This window comes from Serinus canaria, chromosome 3 (genome assembly GCF_022539315.1).
Source record: "Serinus canaria isolate serCan28SL12 chromosome 3, serCan2020, whole genome shotgun sequence".
Classification (NCBI taxonomy): domain Eukaryota; kingdom Metazoa; phylum Chordata; class Aves; order Passeriformes; family Fringillidae; genus Serinus; species Serinus canaria.
Window position 1 is genome coordinate 30743600 of NC_066316.1, and position 22046 is coordinate 30765645.

The 22046-nt window shown below is 36.2% G+C and overlaps 1 protein-coding gene across 1 annotated transcript in view; it reads left to right on the forward strand.

The window, feature by feature from the left end:
• PDE10A (phosphodiesterase 10A) overlaps nucleotides 1–22046 on the forward strand; it is a 168038-nt gene that overhangs the window by 78871 nt on the left and 67121 nt on the right. Inside the window, exon 3 of the mRNA XM_030236088.2 lies at nucleotides 20661–20689. Within this exon, the coding sequence (XP_030091948.1) occupies nucleotides 20661–20689 (29 nt within the window). The remainder of the gene's footprint in view (nucleotides 1–20660; nucleotides 20690–22046) is intronic.

Consider the following 22046-nt stretch of genomic DNA (forward strand, 5'->3'; position numbering starts at 1 on the left):
TATCTAGAACAATTATTCTCAACATGTACTTATACAAATGTTTGTTGTGTCTTTGTTAAGCTTGTATTAGGAGTGTTTATGTTTTTCTGTCTGCTCAAAACCACTGTTTCTCTTTACTTCTAAGCCTGGCTTCACAGAATCATTTTCTGTTCAGTACTGCTAGTTATATTAGAAATAAAGAGATGTTCATTTTTGTCATTTCTCAATTTTTCAGTAAATTAGGGCTTGGAACTTCTTTTATTATCACACTGAGAAATAGGTGTTTCACTTTTCTTACTATTTCTCTTCAGTTTGCATTTTGAACATTTCCAGATGATCAATTTCATTCTAGAGTGGGCAGTGTAAGAGAGCTAGGATTTCAATAATGGGTTAATTAACATTATGTGCAATACAAAACCATTTCCCTCCTGGGCAAGACAGTTCTCCTGAATGTTGTCTGGCCCCGCTGTTCTTTGTTTTCAGATTGTTTCTCTCCTGTAAACTAATCTTTGTTTTTAGAGTAAAAAATCAAGTCAACAAAAGAAAAAAATCTCAGTAATTGGTGGAGAGGATCCATTTTGCTGATGTATGTGGAGGCTGTATACCCACGTAGCCAACACTTTTAATCATGAGTATTTATGTCAATGTCAGCTAACCTGTTTTACCAGCATTGAAATGGAGTAGGAATGTTCCCATGGTCTGTAAGCTGAGAAAGAAAGAAGTAACAAGGGAATAGTCATTAACTTTTATGGGACTTTCAAATCCAGCTATAGAAGTATTAATTTGATTAATCTTGGCTAGACAAGGCCTGTAATCAAAGATTGACCAATAAGGATAAAAAGACAAAATGTAAAATGATTACAGATATTAACATTGCTTGTTCTGTCCATTAAATGAGACTTAAATCTTTGAGGGAAGAGAAGTATGCAGTCACACAGTGTGATAGTCTGTTACACCACATGTGCACAAAGAAAGGATATTTATTCATGGGTGTTCTTTATGCAAGTAGTGAAAACTCAGTTCAGCAAAGTTCTCAATGTCTTATCTGTAAATTATATATGCATAGAAATTCTGCATCTCTTTTCTGTCACAGGAAGTACAGGAAGCCCTGAGGATGAATGAAAATTCATCTTTTACAGTGGAGATGTCTAGTTGGATATAAATGTTAATGCCATGCTCTAAATGTTTCTCATGTTTCTGTGGGCAGAAGCAATTAATGATATTTAACTTAACCTCATATTGGCTATTAGTGAGGATTTTGAGCAGAAATTTTACGTCTGAAACTGCTCTGATGTCTTAAGGCTTTGAAATCAGATTGCATACACAGAACAGCAAATTACAGACATAGTATGAGCTTATTGAAGACCAAAAAATGTTCAGTGTATGATTCTGTGGTGATTTAGCTAATCATGGTGGTGATTTGGTTACTTTATCTTTTAAAATATCCATGATGAGATGGAATTTTAATCGAGTTGTCCTGTGTTTGTTTATCAGATCAGATTTAGTGCAGCTAATTTCAAGTGTGTACTTTTCATGGTGAGTCATAGATACTCCCTTTATTTGTCCTAGTGAACAGTGGTAGATCAAGTTCTTTGTTCAAAAATTACTTCTTCATCTTGGCAATGAAATAAATCCTGTCAAATATCTTTCAAATGCACTATAATAAACTGCTTTTGTTTTGTTTTGTTTTTTGTTTTGTTTTGTGGGGTTTTTTTTGCTTTGTTTTGTTTTTGGGGGTTTTTCCTGTGTGTTTTATGAATGAAAGTTAAATTATATTCCCACATCATTCAGCAAGAGGAAGGCCCAAGTATGGTTTCATTTCCATCAATTGACTTCTATACATTCCCTAATTGCTCCTTCAGGAGATTATACCTGTTTAAATATGTTGTAGAAGGAGTACATGTATTACACATAAATTAACACTGTTGCCTCTGCTTAGCTGACGTTGAGGTTTTTTGTGTCACAAATATTATTCAAATACTTTGAAGGTGTTATTAAGCATGTAGATAGAAATTATTTGGTTCAAAACATGTACTCACATTTCAGACAGTAAAAAATCCAAAAACAAGCAGACCCACAAAATTTCGGGATGAACTTTTTTCAATGACCTTCAAAGATATTGGACAGAAAATCCAGGTATTTGAGAAAAAATCCTCCTGAAGGCTATTGAGGTTCTAAGAACTTGGATGTAAACTATGGAATTCCTAGACAATTTTCACTACAGAGGACTTCAGTATTCTGAGAGAAATTTTAATTTTCATAAGCTCTCTGAAAAAAAAAATCATGCATACTAGGATTATAAAACTTCATTTGTACTGAAAATTAAATCCAGATACATAGAAACTGTAAAGAATCTCATGAAATGTCAGATAAAACAAGGTTTGATTGATCTTTGCCTCTGAGACCTACTTGCCTGGCATGTGACATCTATGAGGCTAAAGAGCTTTTTCTTCACACCCAAATATGATCTTGCATCCAAGCTACCATCTGGAGTAGTCCTGGGCAGGTGTTAGTCCTCTCATCTGATCCCAAATATTGTTTTGGGAAAGTGCAGATTGGCAAGATCCAATCCATGCTTTGAGTGCAAAGTTAATCAGGTCCTCCTGATATTCAAGCCTGGTCTACACCCCTAATTCCTGAATTCCTTTAGACCTAGACTGAATTAGCTGTTGCAGCTCAAAGAGGGATGCTACAAATAGAGAGGGAAAATCTGCCATTAGAGCTTGGGAACAGATAGAGAGCTTAGCTAGATGCAACCAAACAGGAAGCATCATTAAGTCACTGTGGAAATTTGAAGTTAATTTGAAGTTCAGATGCTCTGTACAGGTAATACCAGCTCCTGAGGATACATAGAAGAGCAAAGTTAACCAGATGTGTAGATGTCTCTAATCTGTATTTCTAGAAGTCCAAAAAAAAAAAAAAACCAAAAAGGAATAATGGAAGTTGTTTTTTTTTTCTCCACGGATCTCTTTGTTGATACAATATATGTGACAAGCTAACATTCCCATCACCACAGCAGAGAGGACAGTGAACTATTTCACTAGCATCATGTGAGGCTTGGAGGAATCACTTCACTTGAATTTATCAGTGGTGAATAAACCTGGATAACAGTCCACTGAGTTTAATTGTGTTTAATTATTTTAATTCTTTAGACACTTTGAGTGAAATGTCTGACTGTCAATTATGGAAGAGGATGAGACTGTGTATGGTCATTTTCTCTAGGTCTGAGGGCAATGGATCTTTTTTCCCCCTGTGGAACACTTAAAGCTGTAAGGAGATTTTGCAGGAAGTTATAAAGGGTTATAAAATCAGTGTCAGTTGGTATTGAACCAATGATAAGTATGAATTTTACTTGAAGGATTTGTCTTGTTTAAGCATAAGGACAGAAAAGCTAAGAAAGAATTAATTGCCTAATTAGGTTAAAGAATAATTTCTTCTCAGAAAAATTATTGTTTCTGTTTTTTATAAATTCTGTGAAGACATTTACATCTACTTATCTAAGTGTATGGCACTTAAGGATGCTCAGTTACTATGCATAGATCTTGTGTTCTTTTGTAGGAGGTTTGTTGTTGTGGAGGGAGTTAGCAAGGTCAGAATTTCTTGCACTGGCTAGCTCATCTAGTTCAATTCAGCCAGAAAAAGACCCCCAATTCTTATAGTGATGTTATCTCTTTATAAAGCCTTTTTCCTTATTGTCTTTACACTATGATGGCTTTTGTGACGCTGCCACCAAACAGAAAGGGATTCTTTATTCTGCAAAAGACCTGAACTGTAGCAGAAGTTTTATAATTATGACTGTCGTGATGAAGACAGTTGACAGACTTACCTTTTCCATAACAGAAGAAAATGAAGGGCACCCTGCAAAAAAAATTGACTACAGATTTGAAACAACAGGATGTCCTTTTTCACACAACCCATGCCTAAATTATGAACCCATTAGCATAATATATTTGAGATGTTAAAAATGTAAATGGGTTCAAAAAGTGATTAGACACATTCCAAAGAAGAAATACTTCATCAAGAGCTGTTACATACTATGATCCTGATGCAGCCTCCAGCTGAGAAAATTCATAAGCATCTGATTGCTCTGAGGACATACTGGAGTAAGTATACTCTGTACATCTGTAGTCTGTGTTTTCTCTCTTTTTCATACTGTGTAAATTCTTCATATTCTTTTCCTATTTCCTTTCTAAATGAGCTGTTACTAGCCATTGTCATAGGCTACAAAGTCGAGTAGATGGACTTTTGGGTCAGCAGAACAGGGTCACTATTCTCTGTCATTATGCTTCTCTTATGCTTTTCTGGGATTTATGTACCACCCGTTGCTAGAATTGCGAGTCAGATTGTCTTAACTCATTTGAATATGCTGGAAAAGAACTGGGTTTTTGTACAATAACACATTGTTTATGGATCTTAGATAAGCTGCAAGAGGTCTTTTCCGTTAAAACAATAAGGCATCTTTGAAACTCTTTGGAGACAGCACCTTATTCAGACTTATGTTAGCTGCAGTACTGAGCTAAATAGTTTTATTCTTTCTTTCAACATGCAGTATGCAGAGATACCCATAAGTGATGATCTTTGGCCACGGAAAAAACGTTTCTCTAGTTGAAATTGCTGAGTAGCAGTGATTAAGAGACTTTCTCACATTTCTGTTTTTAATGCCAAGGTAGAATCTTCTGTTGTTTTGTTGTTTGTTCAGGTAGCAGGAGGGAGCACTTTTACAGGGTGCTGGGTTCTTATTCTAACCTGCTGATTTAATTTCATCTGTCATTAAGAGTGGGGAGTGAAAGGGAAAGAGAAAAAGGATGATAGTGTTTATGAACAACAAGGATTAGGAAATTAATAAGACATGATCCAATAATAGGTTTGGGAGGAGGAATGCCTGTGAGTTTTTGAAGGGTTTATTGCATCAGGTGTAACTGACATCAGGTTTGGGTGACCGGAGTGGGGAGGGGGCAACAAACTTGTTACATTTATAGTCATTCAGTCCTAGAGGGTTCATTGTGAACACTTGGAAATATCTTCATGAAGTGCATCAGGTATTTGTATGGCAATAAAGAGATGTTTATTCTGGGGGACTTGCTGGGCAGTGATTTTGGATTTACAGTAAACACTTGGGGAGACCTGTCAAGACAACTTTTCAAGCTAGTAACTACACAGTGACCCTTCTTTTCAAATCAGAGTTGTCATGATCAGTGTAGCCCTTCTGGAAGAGGACGTAATTTCAAATGGAGCTTTAAATTACCACAATGTGCTTTTTTTGGCATTGTATTACCTAGGAAGCCATGTCATTGTGACACCTGCTGGTTTGCCATCATATATTTCAGGGTTAATCATGAATGTGCTCAAAGAATAATCTGAGTTCTCCCTATTGTCTTTTACTTTTCTTAAATGAAATTTTAGTTTTACAGATAGTTGTTTTTAAAAATGTGTACTATTATCATGTTGTGCTTTACAGCTATTCTCTGGCCAAAACAATTTTTGGAGAAAATTACTGCCATCTCCTCATCTAACAATATGATTGTATTTAAAAAAATATATTTATGAGGAGGAAACAGTGGCCATAAATCTCTGATACTTTTCAGTGTTTGAGGGTACCCATTGTAGCAGCCAATTGTATATACACCAAGTACAGTGAATATATAGACATACATCCGAGTACAGAGGAAATGGCACCATATAATAGAGGAAAAGCTATTTGCAAGTATTTTTTCAAGTTCTGAGAGAGTTTTTTCCTTCATCAAAAACTCTTTGTTGCACTGATTAATAAAAGTAATCAAATTTTGAATCAACACAGTTTGAGCAGGTACAGAAACACTTTTAGCTCTTCAAAATTCATGGTAGATGTCACAGAACAATATTGTAGAGTCACAAAATCATAGGGAATCACAGAAATACTGGTCCAGTGCAATATCTTTTAGTGACCATTTTTAGATGTAAACACTGATGAGTGAATTGCTGGCCCATGTTGGCAGTTTTGTACTTCACAAATAGTTCTTTATGATTGGAGAGTGCACAGGCTCAAATTCTGGAATAAATACTACAACTGAATGTTTCTACACAGTCAGATCTATTTAAACATTGCTGAGATTGGCCCCTTTACATAGGGGCATAAACAAGATTCTTTTAAACACACTTTGAAGAAACTCACCAAAACTAAGCTGTTTTTCTGGATGGCATAGGTGATTTGTATGTTTTCTTTGCAGTGTGACAATGGCAATGCAGTTTCTGTTCAGAAATGTGGACAACTTGTTATAATTCTGAATTCAGCATTTTTTAGTTTAGCTGTCCATCATGTGGAGATGCTTCTGGAGCACTTCTAGGAAAATACACGTGCTAAGAGAATCTAGCAATATTTCTGGGGGCAGCTTAAAAAAATTCATTGGGTGGGTTTCTGATTGTTAATGGTTCCAAAATAATTCTTTTAATAGAAACAATGAAAGGAGAAAAGCTATATATACAGAATCCTTAGGAATAAATGTCATGTTGGAAGTTCAGCTTTCTTTTGTCTTCTTGTAAATCTAATTAAAGGGGGAGAATATTTGATTTAGATTTTCTTCATTCTTAATAAATATGCATAAAATCTTGGATAGTACTGGAGATACAATAATTGCTTTTCTTTACTTTTATGACACATCTTAAAGTAAAAGCTTATTTTAAATAATACTGTATTTTTTCTGGAAGTTTTCTAAGCTCCAGAATAAATTAGCTGAGTTTTTGAAGAGCTCTCAAATTATTGGCTTTTTCTGAGTGGTTGTCTTTCTGTAGATGTTCAGGCATTGAAATCAACACTGGCTTAGTTCAGCATCATTTTATTGATATTTGTACCTTATTTTCCTTTTAATAAATAGAGAAAATTTTGTAACACCAGCTTTCATTCTGCCTATCTCTCTAGGCTTATAATTTTAAAAATATATATTAATATATTTCTCAATTCAAGTATTGTTAAAAGCAATACAGTTTTCCTAGGTTTCATTCCAAGGTCTGCTATTTCTTTTATATGTTACATGATGGAATAATTTTCCTTAGTCTCAAGGTTCTCTCTGTCTCATGATATGTCCAAATCCCTCAGATATGGTTATCTTTCTCTACTCTTTCTGAAGATGGATTTTCTTAAAGAGTGAAGAAACAGAAGCATTTTTTTGTGCAGTAATTAGGGGAGATTTGTGTCAGAGACAGGAAGTCAGGAGCTTTCTGACTTCCTAATCTTTGGTGAATTCTGATTCCATTTTTACCTCTTAGAAAAAAATATTTAATAGGAGCTCCTGCCCTGACTGTTTTCATATCCTTGAGGCTTCATTTATGTGTCTCAAAAGGTTAATGAAAGCCTTTGCTGTGGTAAGTGACAAGCTCGCACATTTTAAAAAAGAGAATTAAGTAAAAGAACAGGCATTCTCACCTGTTTTCTTTTCATTTCATTACATTACATTTTGCTCTTACCAGGACCTCTTTTTGGACATTTGCATCGGATATCACCTTTGGTTTTGAAAATGTTTTAAAAGCATGTCCAGGATCCAAGCCTAGAGGAGAAAAGTGTGGAAACTGGCTTGGTAACTCCTGTGTATCCTCAAGGAAACAGATTAGGAATCCAGATAAAGTATTGAATTTCTGTTCTGACTTCTCAGTAATCATGTTATCTCAGTCTGACCTTTGCTTTGAAAGTACCTCAGATTAGTTGCAAGAGATTGTATTTAGTTAAATGTATTTCATTTGACGTATTTAATCTTTTCAATTTTTGCTTTTAGTGGTTGTACAAAGTCTGTGTTGAGTTCCAGATACCAGCATCTATATACACAGGGAAAAAACCCACAAAGCTCCAGTTCATTTTTAAAATTTTAATAGAAAGGCCTGGGTAATACAAAAGTAGAATGTATTTTTTCCATAGAAAAGATATCTGGAGTTCCTTATGACCAGTTGAAATGCTGCAGAAAAATACACGCAAAACAGTGGTGCTTTTCTTTGAGTTGATGATACAAAGCAGTTGTTATTTGCCTCTAAAGCACGTCCAAAGATGAAGTCTCAGTGACTGTCTGAAAAGTTAGTCTATGCCAAAAATAGGTTTAAAAGAATTGTCAGTACCTATGTATTTGCTCCTGCCTTTTGTCCTGAACTTGTATCAGAAGAACCCTCCAAACTTGCTTATAAATCCTCATTTTATTGAGTCATTGAACAAATTCAGAATCTTACAAATGTTCTCACTACTAGTTTCAGCATTTACTAGAAAATTGCTGCTCTGAAGATTAGTGTTTCAAAGATACTGTGGCATAATACATGAAAAACTGAGCTGCTCTGTCAGTAGAGAAGCTTAGAAAACAGCTTACCTGCTTATCCCATTACAGCTTACTCATGCTTTTTGTAAACATCCTTGGCTACATTCCCAGTAGATAGGGAAATGAAGTGGCTTTACCAAGTGGTTTCCTTCTTTCCCTTCTGTACTGAAAGGAGAGCCCTTTGGGGAAGCATAGGACAGATGAGAAAAGGACAAAAGCAGGACTAGATGCATGTAGGCTATGAGAAGGTAGAGTGGATTGTGTGATCTGTTGGTGATGGCAGGCTGAAACACTCACCCTTTTCAACTAATTAGCACCCCATAGATGCAAACAAATATGTAGTATTTTTTTTCTATTCATTTTTCTTGCTGGTTTTCATTCCCATGATGCTGCAAAGCCTGGGTTTCTTTGGGCTTAAAGAAAGCCCAATTTCCAGGATATTACAAGTTGCATTTTAAGTAATAAGTCCTTTTTATACTAATATTAGCTGTCAACCTAAACCAGCATGCTAGAGTGGGTTTCTAAAAGAATGCATGCAGTTATATACTTGTTTTATGTTTATGGGAAATACCTTTATGCATCAAATTAAAGGACACTTGCTAAATTATGTATGGAAAAAGAAGTAAGTTTAGTGACTGGCAATATTTTAAATGAGAACTTTTAAAGTACTTAATAAGGATTTTGGCTTGTTTTCGTAATTACAAAGTGATGTTAAGTAGGAGAACACAGGATTCCATCATTAAAAATTATTTCTGACTATTTATTTTGCTGTGCTTTCTGTGGATCAAATTATGTACAGTATGGTTATGACTAGCATTGATCAACTGATGGATTAAACTGAAAGACTGTTTTCCTTAATTTTGCACTCTAAACTACCTCCCAATATGTTGCCAAAGAGAATGTGTCTTTGGGGAGAGAACCCAGTCTGCACCACACAGCTGACTGCTAGGCCTTCCCACTGGAAAGCCAGCCATTATTTTCTGTTCTCTACTACACAGTAGTGTGCATCCACCCATTTACAGCATTGAGCCTAGCTTTTTATTTTTTGTTAATCTTTTGTATTTGATGTTCATAGAAATAAATGCTCTAGCCTTGTAGGTCATATTTCTCCCAAGACAAAACTGAAATATAATAGGTGCTTTTTTTTTCTCAAATATTTTTGAAAAAAGTTGTAGTCTCTAGCAATGGGTTTTTCTTGGAACCAAACACATTTTTACGCTGTCATTGATTTTGTAGGCACACCTTATCCAATTTCATTGCCTTACTACATTCAGCAGGCAAAAAAAAAGTAAGTTAGGTAGTAGGTTTGGATTATTCCAGTATATCTGGAATGGTAATGGAAAAGAAAGTATTAAAGTCAGTGTAAATCAGTTACTGGAATCACAGGCATCTTTTAGAACAAGGTTAAGGAATCTGCTGTTGTGCTGTTAAAGCACATTTCTCTCCATGCTTGTTTTCTATTTGAGATTTGGCTAAATAATTCAAAACTAGGAGGCTGAAGATAATTTTCAATCTTAATGCCCTTCCTCTTTACCTGTTCCTAAAATATCATCATCTAAATAATCGATTCTAGATTAAATCATTTAGATGCAGGATGGACCAAAAGAAAGAGTATACTCAGAGGTATGGCTTAGCAGTGTGTCTTGATTGTTAAGAAGTATTTCAAGATTTGAAGAAGAGAATAGTGTGAATTCTTACATAAGCCTTTCTCTGTGTGCTTTACAGGTACCTAAAACATATTAAAGCTTCTTATTTATTCCAGTCCTGTGCTAAAGGAAGCTAATAAATAGAAATGAATGTTGATGTGATCATCATGTTCTTTGACTGGAAGGGCCCATTAAATCTGGACTTGACTGCAACTACTGCATTTTACTACAGAGGATGTGTCCGTGTCTCCAGCCTGAAGGAAGCCATAATTGCATTTTGTTTTGTTAAATATTAAGCTATTACATATGAATGAACTTGTCACGTTACAAAAAATAAGTAGCAATCATCTTAGCAAAGACAGCTTTCAATGCCTCCTTGAAAGTCTTAGGAATCTCAGACTCCTTTAGTCGGCCTTGAATAGCCCAGTCATTAAGAAACTGAGATGCCAGTGAATCCTGTCAGCTCAAGTGGTGCTCACTCAGGCCAGAACTGCCTTGTTCCTGGCAAATAACTCTGTGGTTGATTTAAGCCTGCACTGCCTGCCCTCAGCTTCCATCCCTGGGTGTTTATATCCAGCCTTTCCCATGCGCTGGTCATTTTGCTTATGTCATTGTAGATTATATCTATGGCTCAGCCACAGCTGTAAGCTGCCCCAAGGCAGTGAGGAGAGCACAGAGGTGGCAGTTCAGGCTCAAAGTGGTTTCTGCTGGTGTGGACCTGCACCTTGACAGTCCTTTTTAGATAGTTTAATCTCTTCTGGAAAAGAGAGTTTCAAATATTCTGATCTGAGATGGGATCCATTGGATCTGATTAAGTAATAGACAAACATTGAAAAAACACTGGATATGGTTTAGGTAATAGAATCAGAGAATGGTTTGGTTTGGAAGGAAGTTAATGATCATATAGGTCCAAGCCCCCTGCTGTGGACAGGGACACCTTTCACTTGACCAGGTTGCTCAGACCTCCATCCAGCCTGGCCTTGAATACTTCAGAGATGGCACACCCTCAGCTTATCCAGGTAGCTTGTTCCAGTGCCTCCTCACCCTCTCAGTAAAGAATTTCTTTATTATGTCAAATCCAAACCAACTCTCATTTCAAATCCATTCCCCCTTCTCCGGTCAACACGGGCTCTTGAAAACAGTCTCCTTCCATTTTTCTTGTAGGCTCCCTTCAGGTAGTGGAAGGCTGCAATTATGTAACCCCAAAGTCTTTTTTCCAGGTTGAAAAAAATGCCAATTCTCTTAATCTTTCCTTAAATGAGAGGTGTTCCATCCCTCTACTCAACTTGGTGGTCCTCCTCTGGACACACTCCAACAGATCAATGTTCTCTTGTGGTAATGGATCCCTCAAAAGAAAAAGTGCTGTGCAATTCTTCAAACTCTGGAAAAAGATTCATGCTTTGAAATTGGACATGTCCCTCTTTGAGTTATTTTCCATGGAGGTATCAAAGCAAGGACTTTCCAAGAATGACATGTCAGACTGAGTAAAATATGCACAGAGAGGACAGGGTGCTTGAAGGAGTTGAACATTAACACAGATTGTACTAATAAAAGTTGCAGAGAGAAGTGGTGTGCATTTGAATAAATCTGCACATATGGGAACTGGTATATATTAATTTGGAGTGAAAGCTGAATTTTCAGTTTGTTAGCTATCTCTTTTTATAGTAAATCCATTTTGGCACATTTTGAAGGTGACAGGAATTTGCATCTTATTCAAGTTAATTAGAATCCTAGCAGACACCACTTTACCAAGTCAAGACATTGCTATGGCTGGAAGAAAGACAATAGAAAGTAAGGCAATCAATTACAAATGAGTGATTCCAAAGTGAATTCGGTGTAGGCTAATAATTCAAAATGGTGAAGAGAAGTGCAGATAAAGCACCTCAGGTATCAAATAAGCCAGTGTGGCACAGCATTTAAAAGCACTGACCTATGTGCTAGAATTTGGCTGGCTTTTTGTTTATTTCCTAAGGATATCATTTCAGAGAATAACATTTCTGTGTGCATTATTTCTGGAGCCTTTTCATTCTTACTTATTGTACATCATAGCATAAATTTTATACATACATTTATATATAAATTTTATATATACAAAGAAAAACAAATGTAACAAGCTTTTTCCCTTTTAGCTGTCTTAGAGACTGTCAAACTTGAACTCCTTTTTATAGAATCCAGGCTCAGAATGCATGGAGTAACTTGGAAGTGACCCTGGAAAATAAATTATTGTTTTATAGAGCTTTTTTTCTGCATTTCTTTTGTGCTTTTGTTTTATTTGGCTTATTTGTTTTTGTATACTAACTCATAAATGTGATTTTATAACCCTTATTTGTACTTTTATGCTATTTTGAATCCAGCAGCTTTATTTGCAATATTGCTGTCTTTTTTTGTATAGTTAGTGTTGTCTAATGAACTTATAAATACTTCATTCTACTAGAATTTTAATAATGCCATCTGTTCACTTGATGGAAAATGGCAAAGCACACTGAAGCACTACCTTTTTTTTTTTTTTTCTTCTTGACAGCTGTATTTTTAAAGCTTATGATTTAAGTTTCCAGCATTCTCTTTTCATTACCAGTAGCAGTGAACAAGATTGGAAACAAAAGGATTATTTTTTTTTTGTGCAAATCTTACCTTGTGACTTACATGTATGGTTTCCTTTAGATGCAGTTTGAGTTTTTATGATCGGTGTAAACAGTATTTTTTGAGGTTTTTTTGCTGGATCTTGTTTTCCACCATGGCAGAAAGTAAAATAATCCTAGAGAGGTCAGTTAAGTAGATCACCATTGGTGCATGTGATGTCTTTGTACAAGCTGCTTGCTCATCCTGGCATCTTTGTCCCTCTCTTCCTGCATGTCCTCCATTTGAAACTATTTTGAAAGGCTTTTGCTCTTTGTGCTTTTAGTCTTGCTTTATTTAGTTGTGTTAATGTTTGTCTCTTGAACCACCAGCGTATTATGTAGTTATTAGGCTGTTCTCTTTGGTGTACTCTTCAGTGACTTAATCTCACTCCTGCAATTAGCTGTCATAACAAGTCTAGAAATGGTCAGGTCCCCTGGTAGCTCCTGAGGGAATCAGTGCTGCATGTGAAAATTGGGTGGCCTTGTATGTATGCCCGAGTAGATGTCAGACCCAAATGTGTTAATTAACACAGCTCTGGTGTTTCTGAGCTAGGCAGATGTAGTATATAAAGAAGTGTCTAAGAAGCAGTTGTATCACGGGGTTGTTTTTCCAAATTCCTCATCCAAGTAGTTGTGTGATGCTTGCTTACGTAAGAAACTCGTGTTGGTGTTGACAGAACTCTGTGGCAGGCCTGATGAAGGAAGTTGGGAAGAAGGATGCTGTAACTGACAAATTTTGAGATTCCTCAATCATGACTGTTTCAAAACTATTTTGAAGGCATGGTGAGAAGGGACTTAGATTATGAATTACCCTTTTCATACTTGCAGGAATAGATTTCTCGCTTGGTTGCTGGCTCTCAGTGTGTGATCATTAGTAGTTCTCTCAGATTGACAATTTGGGAGATAGACACAGCTCCTTATCCCAGCAGGTGGCAACTACAGCCTTGCTGAAGAGGTGCAGTTTGCTCTGGTTCCCTTTATTCCACCAACAGAAGTGGTACTTGCACTTCTCTTACTGCTGTGTTAGATATAGTTTATTAGCTTTCCAGCTGATTTCTTTATGTATTTCCTGATTTCTTATTAAGTATTTCAATTAATTTACCATCTGGATTGGATTTTGTTAGTTAAATAAAAAATGCACATGAAAGTAATTTTGTCTTTCACGAACACATCCAGTTCTTCATTTACTCGAAGCTTGTAGATCTGAATCGGCAGTTTTCCTTTGGGCATTGTTTTCTTCTTTTTTTTTTTTTCCCCCTTTTTTTTTTCCCCCTTCTGAATTCCTTCTGAAATTTCCAGTTTAATCTCTTCTCTGTGTGAGTGTGTGTCTGAGTCACATTTGCCTTGCAACCCCTAGAAAGGGATGATTTCTGTCACCAAGTGTTTCTCATGTTCCTAATGGCAGAGATACTGTGATTTACCTCCCTTTCTTAATGATTCAAGGAGCTAGATTCCTATGATGCGACTGTCATCAGTGCCTGGCAGTACAGCCAGCGTTCAGTTTGAAGCCTGTGTCAAAGTTTCTGTAGTGGAAAGTTGGTATGCAGTAGATTTGTTGGCATAGTGGAGCATCCAGATGTGCTGGTGGGCATGTGCAGAAATTGTCAGTCCATTGAGGACTGAGTTCTACCTGTAAAGTTTTGTGGAACCTCCTCTTGGAGAACCTGTCTGGGTCAAAGGATAATCTGGATGCTGATGTGCCAAGGCATTTAATGACCATATCTCCTGATGCATGTGGACCCCTAGGTGCTGGGACTTCGTGATGGGTTCTGGTGTTGGGGTGTCTGATGTTGGCTGTTACAGCATGGCCTCGAGGTTACACAAGACCAGTCAGAGCTATATAAACAGAGCTTCATTGGGAACATTCTTGTTTTCAGCCAGGGACAACTGGTGTTCATCACAATTTTATCTTGTCTTTTAGTAATGTTCAATAACCTTCCTTAATTACTTCACATAACCTTAATATCATCTTAGGGTTTCACAAGGTGCTGGGCCTCTACAAATTAGTGTATGACCATTGTCATGTGAGCAGTGAGAATCAGCAGAGTAAATCAAGAGACCTACTCATCATTGGGGTATTTAACTTCCTTTAATTTCAGGGAATTGGGTACCAGACTGCTTTGGAGAATTTTTTTGAAATCATAGTGCATGTATCCCTACCTGGAAACTTTTCTAAATCTGGCCTAGCATGTTTAATACTGCACCTGCTATTAGAGAGAGATAAATTTTTCGTTTGTTCAAATGTCAGTAGAAGAATACTGAAATCCACAACACCTTGGATTTTTTGTTGTTGTTGTTGTAGAGAAGCCAAAAAGATAATTTTTAAAATTATTTTTTTCTTGTATCATTCTTGTGAACTATAATTATCTGTCATCATAAAATCTTTTTAGAATAAAACTGACTACTTCAGGAATTCATAAGGTGCAGTCATTATCTTTCACAGAGAACTGTCTATTATTTTGTAGTTACATATTCTGCTCCTTTCCACACACTGAAGTTATAATTTTATATATTTCTTAGCAGTCTTCTCATTGCAAGCAAAATGTTTTACTCACAGTGGTGGTACTGATAAGTAGTAAATAGTTCAATCTTCTCTTGGTTTCAATCTGTTCATCATGTTAGTGTAACATGTCATTTTTCAAAGACTCCAAAGTCATGAATTATCTGCACCTCATTATTCTGTAATATTCGACTCAGTCACTGAGAGCTTGATTATGATTACTAACAAATCAGCTGAAATGTCCTAAAAGCAAAAAGGCTTAATTTGTAAATTTTAATCTGTCTTTTTAATCTTCAGGTTTTTTTCTTGATTAATTTGAACATTTTTTCAGTTTCTTGGTTTTCAATCTCTGGAGTAAAGTGAATAAAATACATCACTTATCCAAATGTACCTATGTTGTAGTTACAGTATGGTTTATTCAGAGGGATTGAAATTATTCCCCTGACATAAATATGCTTCACACTGCACCCTTTCACATGGTAACCTATCCTCTCGAGCTCTAATGATCCCTTACCCTTGTTGACGTTAGCAAACTTTTCCTCTGGGGCATTTTCTTTTGTTTCTTTTGTCAGCTGTTCTAAAGAGAAGAAAGCTACTCGGTCTTGATTCTTCTGCAAATTCTGAGGATTTTACTGCAAAGTTCAGTAACATGACAGTTGTTTTCAATGTAGTCAGAGGTGCAGAAAGACGAAAATCAGGCAGGCGGCAAAGCTTCTTGTTCTACTTTTGATTCTCTGTAGTGATAAACACTAAAATCTGAAATTTTTAAACAACTTCTTGAGAGTTCAATAGCTTGCAGTTTTATTACATGGACATGTTTTTCCCTGAAAAACCAATATTTTATGGAAGGAGATGAGAATACAGTGGTCAAAAAAGTAGAGATGAGAACAAAATAGAAATAATTAAAAGCAAAAAGTTTACTAAAAATGCTGATATCTGATTCTCCCCAGGGTAAGTGAAATATTACATTCTTCCTAACATGTGTAAGATTATTATGTTCTTTAGCTGTCACTGAGACACATGCAGTATTTCCTGCTCCAGAAGCTGACAATCTGTTGAAATGTCTTGGACTGTTTGGGCCAACAGTCTTGGAAGCCTCGCTCCATGCCAGGGATGGGAACCTCATGGCACTGAGCTGTGTGATCCCATCCCTTGTCTCCCTGGGCTCAGAATGGAGTGTGGGCTGTATATAGATGTTGGGAAAGCAGGAGGAAGTGCCTTTCCTTAAAGTTCTCCAGGCATCTTATCAGTTGGGAACAGGTGTTCATGGTCTAGAAATAAAAAAGCCAAACTCCAGAGGCCCAGCAGGGTCCAGAAGGTGTGCATGTTTTTAAAATATCCAAATGTCTTGCAGTGGACAAGATCCAGTGGGGCTTTCTCAGGTTGCTGGAGCTTTGTAGGACCTGCTTCAAGCAGTGTTCTCTTTAAATCATCTCTTTCAGCTTTGAATCATTATATATTACAGAAATGCCATGACATTTAATACAAAAAAGCATTTCTGTTTTCCAATGCATGCTGTAGCAGTTCTATTGATTTTAATGCAATTGCTTAGGGTATATGTCTGAGTAGCATTTGAGCCAATGGCAATGTAATATTTTCCTTGTTTTTGAAAACACCTTCTGAACGCAATAAAACTTTGATTTTGAAGTTTGAATTTAGGATTTGAAAAATATTTGAATGAAGAGACATCTCTATTCAAAAGTGAGAGGGCAGATTAGTAGTGATAATGTTGTTTCTTAGATACATTGAAATGGAGTTGCTACTGGATGAGTCTTTCACCAGACATGCTAACATGACATGTAATCAGTTTTAAAGAAAGCTGCAGTGCAGCTAGTGGAGTGAAAGCCAGGCGGAATTGTGTGTTGGACAAGAAAAGCAGTAGTTATGAGCATAAAGGTATAGCTGTAAATGGGTAAGTATGAAAAAATTATAAACTGTTTTACACACTCTTCAGCCAGTTGTCTTGTGGCTGCATTCCAGTAATAAACAATGGTGATTGCACCTCGCTGACTGATAACATAGATGAGCTAACCAGTTTAACACTCTTGTCATTCAGCAGCCCTGTTGAATAGGATATGAAGTCATTGTCTAATTACCATAAAATACAATCATAAACTCTCTTGGTAAAGCATATTTAGTGCTGGAAACTATTAAGTTTCTTCCTGATGGTCAGAGCCCAGGTTCCAACATGATTTTTGCTGAGGTATATTAAACTTGATAGACTTCTATAGAATTTTATGGAGCTTTTAGCAGATGTGGAAATGCCCTCCTTAGATTAGTTTAAGTTGCCACACACATTTTACAGTTGAGGATTTTTATGATCATGGGTGTATACATGTGGAGCTACCATCTATTGGTATGTTTTGTAATACTAAGCAATTTTGGAAACAGAAAAAAACCCTGGATGTTCCTCATGCTTTTCTGTTCTCACAAGGACTGGAGATACTTTCAGAAGATGCCTTTTGGAAGTTTTCTGGCCAGAATTTTCATCAATTTAATGTGGGCTAAGACTGTAGAAAACAATAAGGTTCCAAATTTACCAGATCTAGGTATTTCTAATGAAGCCAAATGCACAGTCTCCTGAATCCTATTGTATGTAGTGCCCTGTTTGCTTATATGTGAAGGAGTGAATTAAAATTTTAGGACACCTGGCAGACAATATGTTTCTCTGCTTACCATCTGCAGTGAAGTCTTGGTTCAGGCCTTATTTATTGTCTGTTGCATGTTACTTAAGAAGAGCTAGAACTGAGCATCATTTTTCAGGAGCTTAAAAATAACAGTGTAGATCTTATTGTTCATGTAAAATAACTAGAATTTATGTTTTGTCCTGCTTCAGGGAAAGAAATACAGCATGCCACCAGTGATCAATAATGAAAATTCCCTTTCAATGTCTAGACCTATGTTTAAACAAACTAAATTAGTTTTCTGTGAAGTAAAACAAAAAGTGCTTCTGAATTGTGAGGTAATCCAGACTGTTGAAAATCAGGAGCAGTGTTCAGGTGCCCTTAATGAGATTGTGCATTAAGAAGCAATAATGTTTTTGAGTGATGGCTTGAAATTTCTCTTGCATATGTGTGATAGTTACTGCTTTAGGAAACCCACACTCAGCTGAGGTATCTTTGAAAGATCCTACTAGTGCGGTGCAGACAGAAGCTGCCAGATTCGAGATGTCTAAAATAAGGATGCAAATTGCAATTAAAATAGACTGACCAATTTCATCTGACTGATGCCATTCTACTGCAGAGATTAAGTAAACCTTTATTTCAGGGTGGTGAGATCAGTCTTTAACCAATCTACACAAACTGATGTGGAATTTCTACTGATCTATAGGTGTATGACATTTTTCAAGGTAAAAAAAATCTGCAAATATATCTCTGCTGGTCTAATTGCATTGCAAGCAACTTGTGCCTTATTCTCTAAAGCCTAATACAAATTTTGAAAAGAAAAATGATTAGGTCAATCTGACATCTGCTGTGTGGGAAAACATTCCTTAGGAAACTGTGACTGTAGAGCTATCTGGGATCCCAAATAGAATTAATCCTAAGCATTTGTTTGCTGTCATCAACAACATTAGCGTGTATGAGCAGCAGTATTTACCTACACAGAAATAAAGAACAATGTAAGACCAGGGAGAAAGTCGATATTGTTTTTGCAGAAGAGTTCCTGTGATAAAACTAACTGGGCATTAGAATCATTGCTTAAATTGGTAAATGGCTCAAAACATCATCTCTGAGATGCTGAAGACTTTCTTTGCATGAAATTTTTCTTTGTGGCTTAGCATCTTGCAATTGTCCGAAACTTATTGGTCTTTGTTTTGTTTTGTTTTTTAAAATGAGTGCATAGAAATCCAAGTATGAAATGGGATTTTATTTTTTTTAATGTGCTTCAGAGATCTGAAGAATCACAGGCTCCATGAAAAAGGTGAATAGAGGGAATCAGATGAAAAACGTATTGCACAGATTCAAAATAAAATAGTTTTTCTGGTATTATGTATTTGAACTGTGCAGCTCATAGCATTTTGAGAATGCTAAAGACTGGTGACTCAGGTTTAATAACCAGCCAAACAAAATCTAACACCCCTCCTACCCCACAAAAGTGTGAGGAAGAAATCCCCATCCTTTCAACAGAAAAGTGTTGCCACTGATTGAAGAAATGTTTGATCCGTTGATGACTGAAAACTGAGAGTACACTTTGTGTTGCTCACATTTCCTGTTGCTCAGTGTCAGAAGTCAAGTAATAGGAGAGAGGGATTTTGAGTGTAGCTCTGGCTGTTCTTGTAACTGGTATGTAGATTTGTGTGGTTATCTTCAGGAAGATAACATCACTGAATGTGGAAGAGCATGTGTTGCACATTGCACTGCAAGCAACAGAACTGCCTTAAATAGTCAAATTAAGTTTGTGTTCTGCATGTGTAAATTGGTGGCATATCATTTGACTGAGATTAAGAGGAGACTAGTATTTGCTCATGGTTTTGACATATATTATTTTCCTTAGCACCACTCAATTTTGAGGGGAAATCTGTATTGCTATAGAGAATTCTTTCATCAGAAATTGTGTATTAAATGTGTTTGCTAGAAAATCTGGGGGTTTTCTAACTTTATTGGTTAAAAGTTCATTGTAAATGGCAAAATATGAAGAGCCTTGGACAAATATAATCATATGGTATTTTCTGTGATAGTAAAACTATTTCCTGATATAATTTTAATTTCTGAAGTATAGTAATTTGACTCCTCGGGGCAAATAAAAGGTTACAGATAGTTCTCTTCATGTTTTCAGAAGCAACTAACGAACTGGAGGTTGGTAAAGGTGTTTTTAAGCTATTTTTGGTGTGGTTAAACTGAAAGTTGAAAACTCCTCCTGTGGCAGATGTGTTCTTGCTGTATAGCTGCGCTCCCTGCATTTTCAGAAATACTACTCAATGCTTTAGCTCTGATATTGTACCTGTGTCTATTTATATGTATTAAACTTACTAAAAATGCATGAAAGTCTGTTTGCATTTGAAAGAACAAAACATTATAGTTTGCGTGCATATATATATATATATATATATATATATATATATATATGTATGTATGTATGTATGTATTTATATATTCTTGTAATCTATTTTCTTTTAACATGTTATGCTAGATCTCATCAGTGGTATTCTTCTTTACTTATGGCTACAAGGTTTTTTCTTCCACATCCAAAGTCAACAGGACTAGCATCTTTGATATTAGAACAGAGGGTCTAAGTCTGCTCACTATCTTCCTTGTAGGATGTTGGTGACATAGATTTGGTAGCAAAGGCCTTTAATTCTCACACTAAGCAGTACTAACAATACCCATACTGAATTAGAATATAAATTTAGTGTTTAATGGTTTTAATGTTTTCCCTCTGAATTCTGAAATGTATGAAATTTTGTATTCTATTAAGTCAGGATAAAATCCTTAAAAACTTTACTCTAATTTCAATTGATTTTTAGCTTTAGAAGCTTTTAAAAGATTGTAAATGCAAGCCAATCTCAGGATATTTCAATCACTTGATTGAACCATATTAGGAAAGTTTTGTGCAAATGTGCAAAAATAATTTGAAGGTTTTTATCTTGTTTTTCATTCAGTCTGGAAACTTCCCAGAGTGCCTAATTGTTTGCTTTTTTTCCTTTTAGATGAAGTGGCTCCTAAAGAAGTCAGCAGGGTAAGTGCTGCTCTCTATCCCCTCTAAAAACACGTGGCCCACTGTACACTTGAACTGATTTTTCCATAGACTGTGATCAAGATTTATCTCTATTCCCTGGTTATAGTGGATCTCCAGAGGAAAAAATGCTGTACAGACTGTCTAGAGAACAGTTAATAAGGAAAATAAATATTAAGAACACTTGATTGGCTGTAAATGAATTGAAGGGTGTTTTGCACTTAGAGTTCTGCCTATGCTATTTTCATGATCCAGTTTTAAAAAGGTACTGCACGGAAACCAGAAATTCGTGGGACTTTGAGCATAACATCAGACTATTTAATCAAGGTGCCTCAATAGATGGCAAGCATAGGAAGGGAAGAAAAATGCCCTACTTAATAACTCCCTTTTGAGATGTGGCATGATACAATGAGTTAAATTCTCTAATTTGAAATATTTTGCAGTGGTCTACATGAAATAAAATGTAAAATCCTAAAAAGCCACGTTCAGTAATAGACTCCCAACCCTAGCCTTGCATCTCATTGACACTGAGTCCTGCAGAATATCTGTCTGTGACTGAGGACTAATTCCAGGGATCTGTTAGGAGTGAGTGCCTTTGCTGTGAATGAGAAAATTTCACTTCAGGACAATCTGTTGCCTCCGGATGGGTCCAGATATCCTGAGGGAGTCCATAAGATGGGGGAGCCCTTACAACTGTCCAAGATGGAATCATAGTCCTGTTTTGGTCTCCTTCTTGAATGTCTTGCTTAAACTATTTCATGTTCCCAGGAGGAGCACAGTAGTGTCAGACTTATATTAAAAACAGGACAGGTTGAAAGACTGCAAAAAGTGGCTGGATGCTCTTGCACTCAGTGGAAGTCCTTTGGAAAATGCTAGAATGTGGAAAGAGTGGAGAACTAAGGCTGGTAATTGAAATCTCAGTTTTGTAACCCTGTGAGGAGAGGGCTGGGATGAGGGGGAGCAGAAGTTCACCTCATATGTGTCTACAAGGAAGAGATTAAATGTTGTCTAAAACTGAGTTCATTCAAGCAGACATTTTCCATATATATGATGTGCCATGGATTTATAAGGCTGTTGATATATTAGGTGAAAATTAGTGTGCTTTAGTAATTCATTAGTTTTCAACATGGTTTTTCCTCAGCCCTTAGTTTGCTACTGTTATGACAGTGAATACCTTTTGTTGTAATGTGGAATTATTGTTATTAGTGTATCTATATATATTGTTTTGATCTCAAAATAACTATAGATTTGCCTAAAAATCTCAAAGCCCTAATTATGTATGTGGGGAAGTTCCTTTTAATTGTCATTAATTTAGTAGATTAGCATTTACCTAAACCTCTGTAAAACAGAATTACAGAAT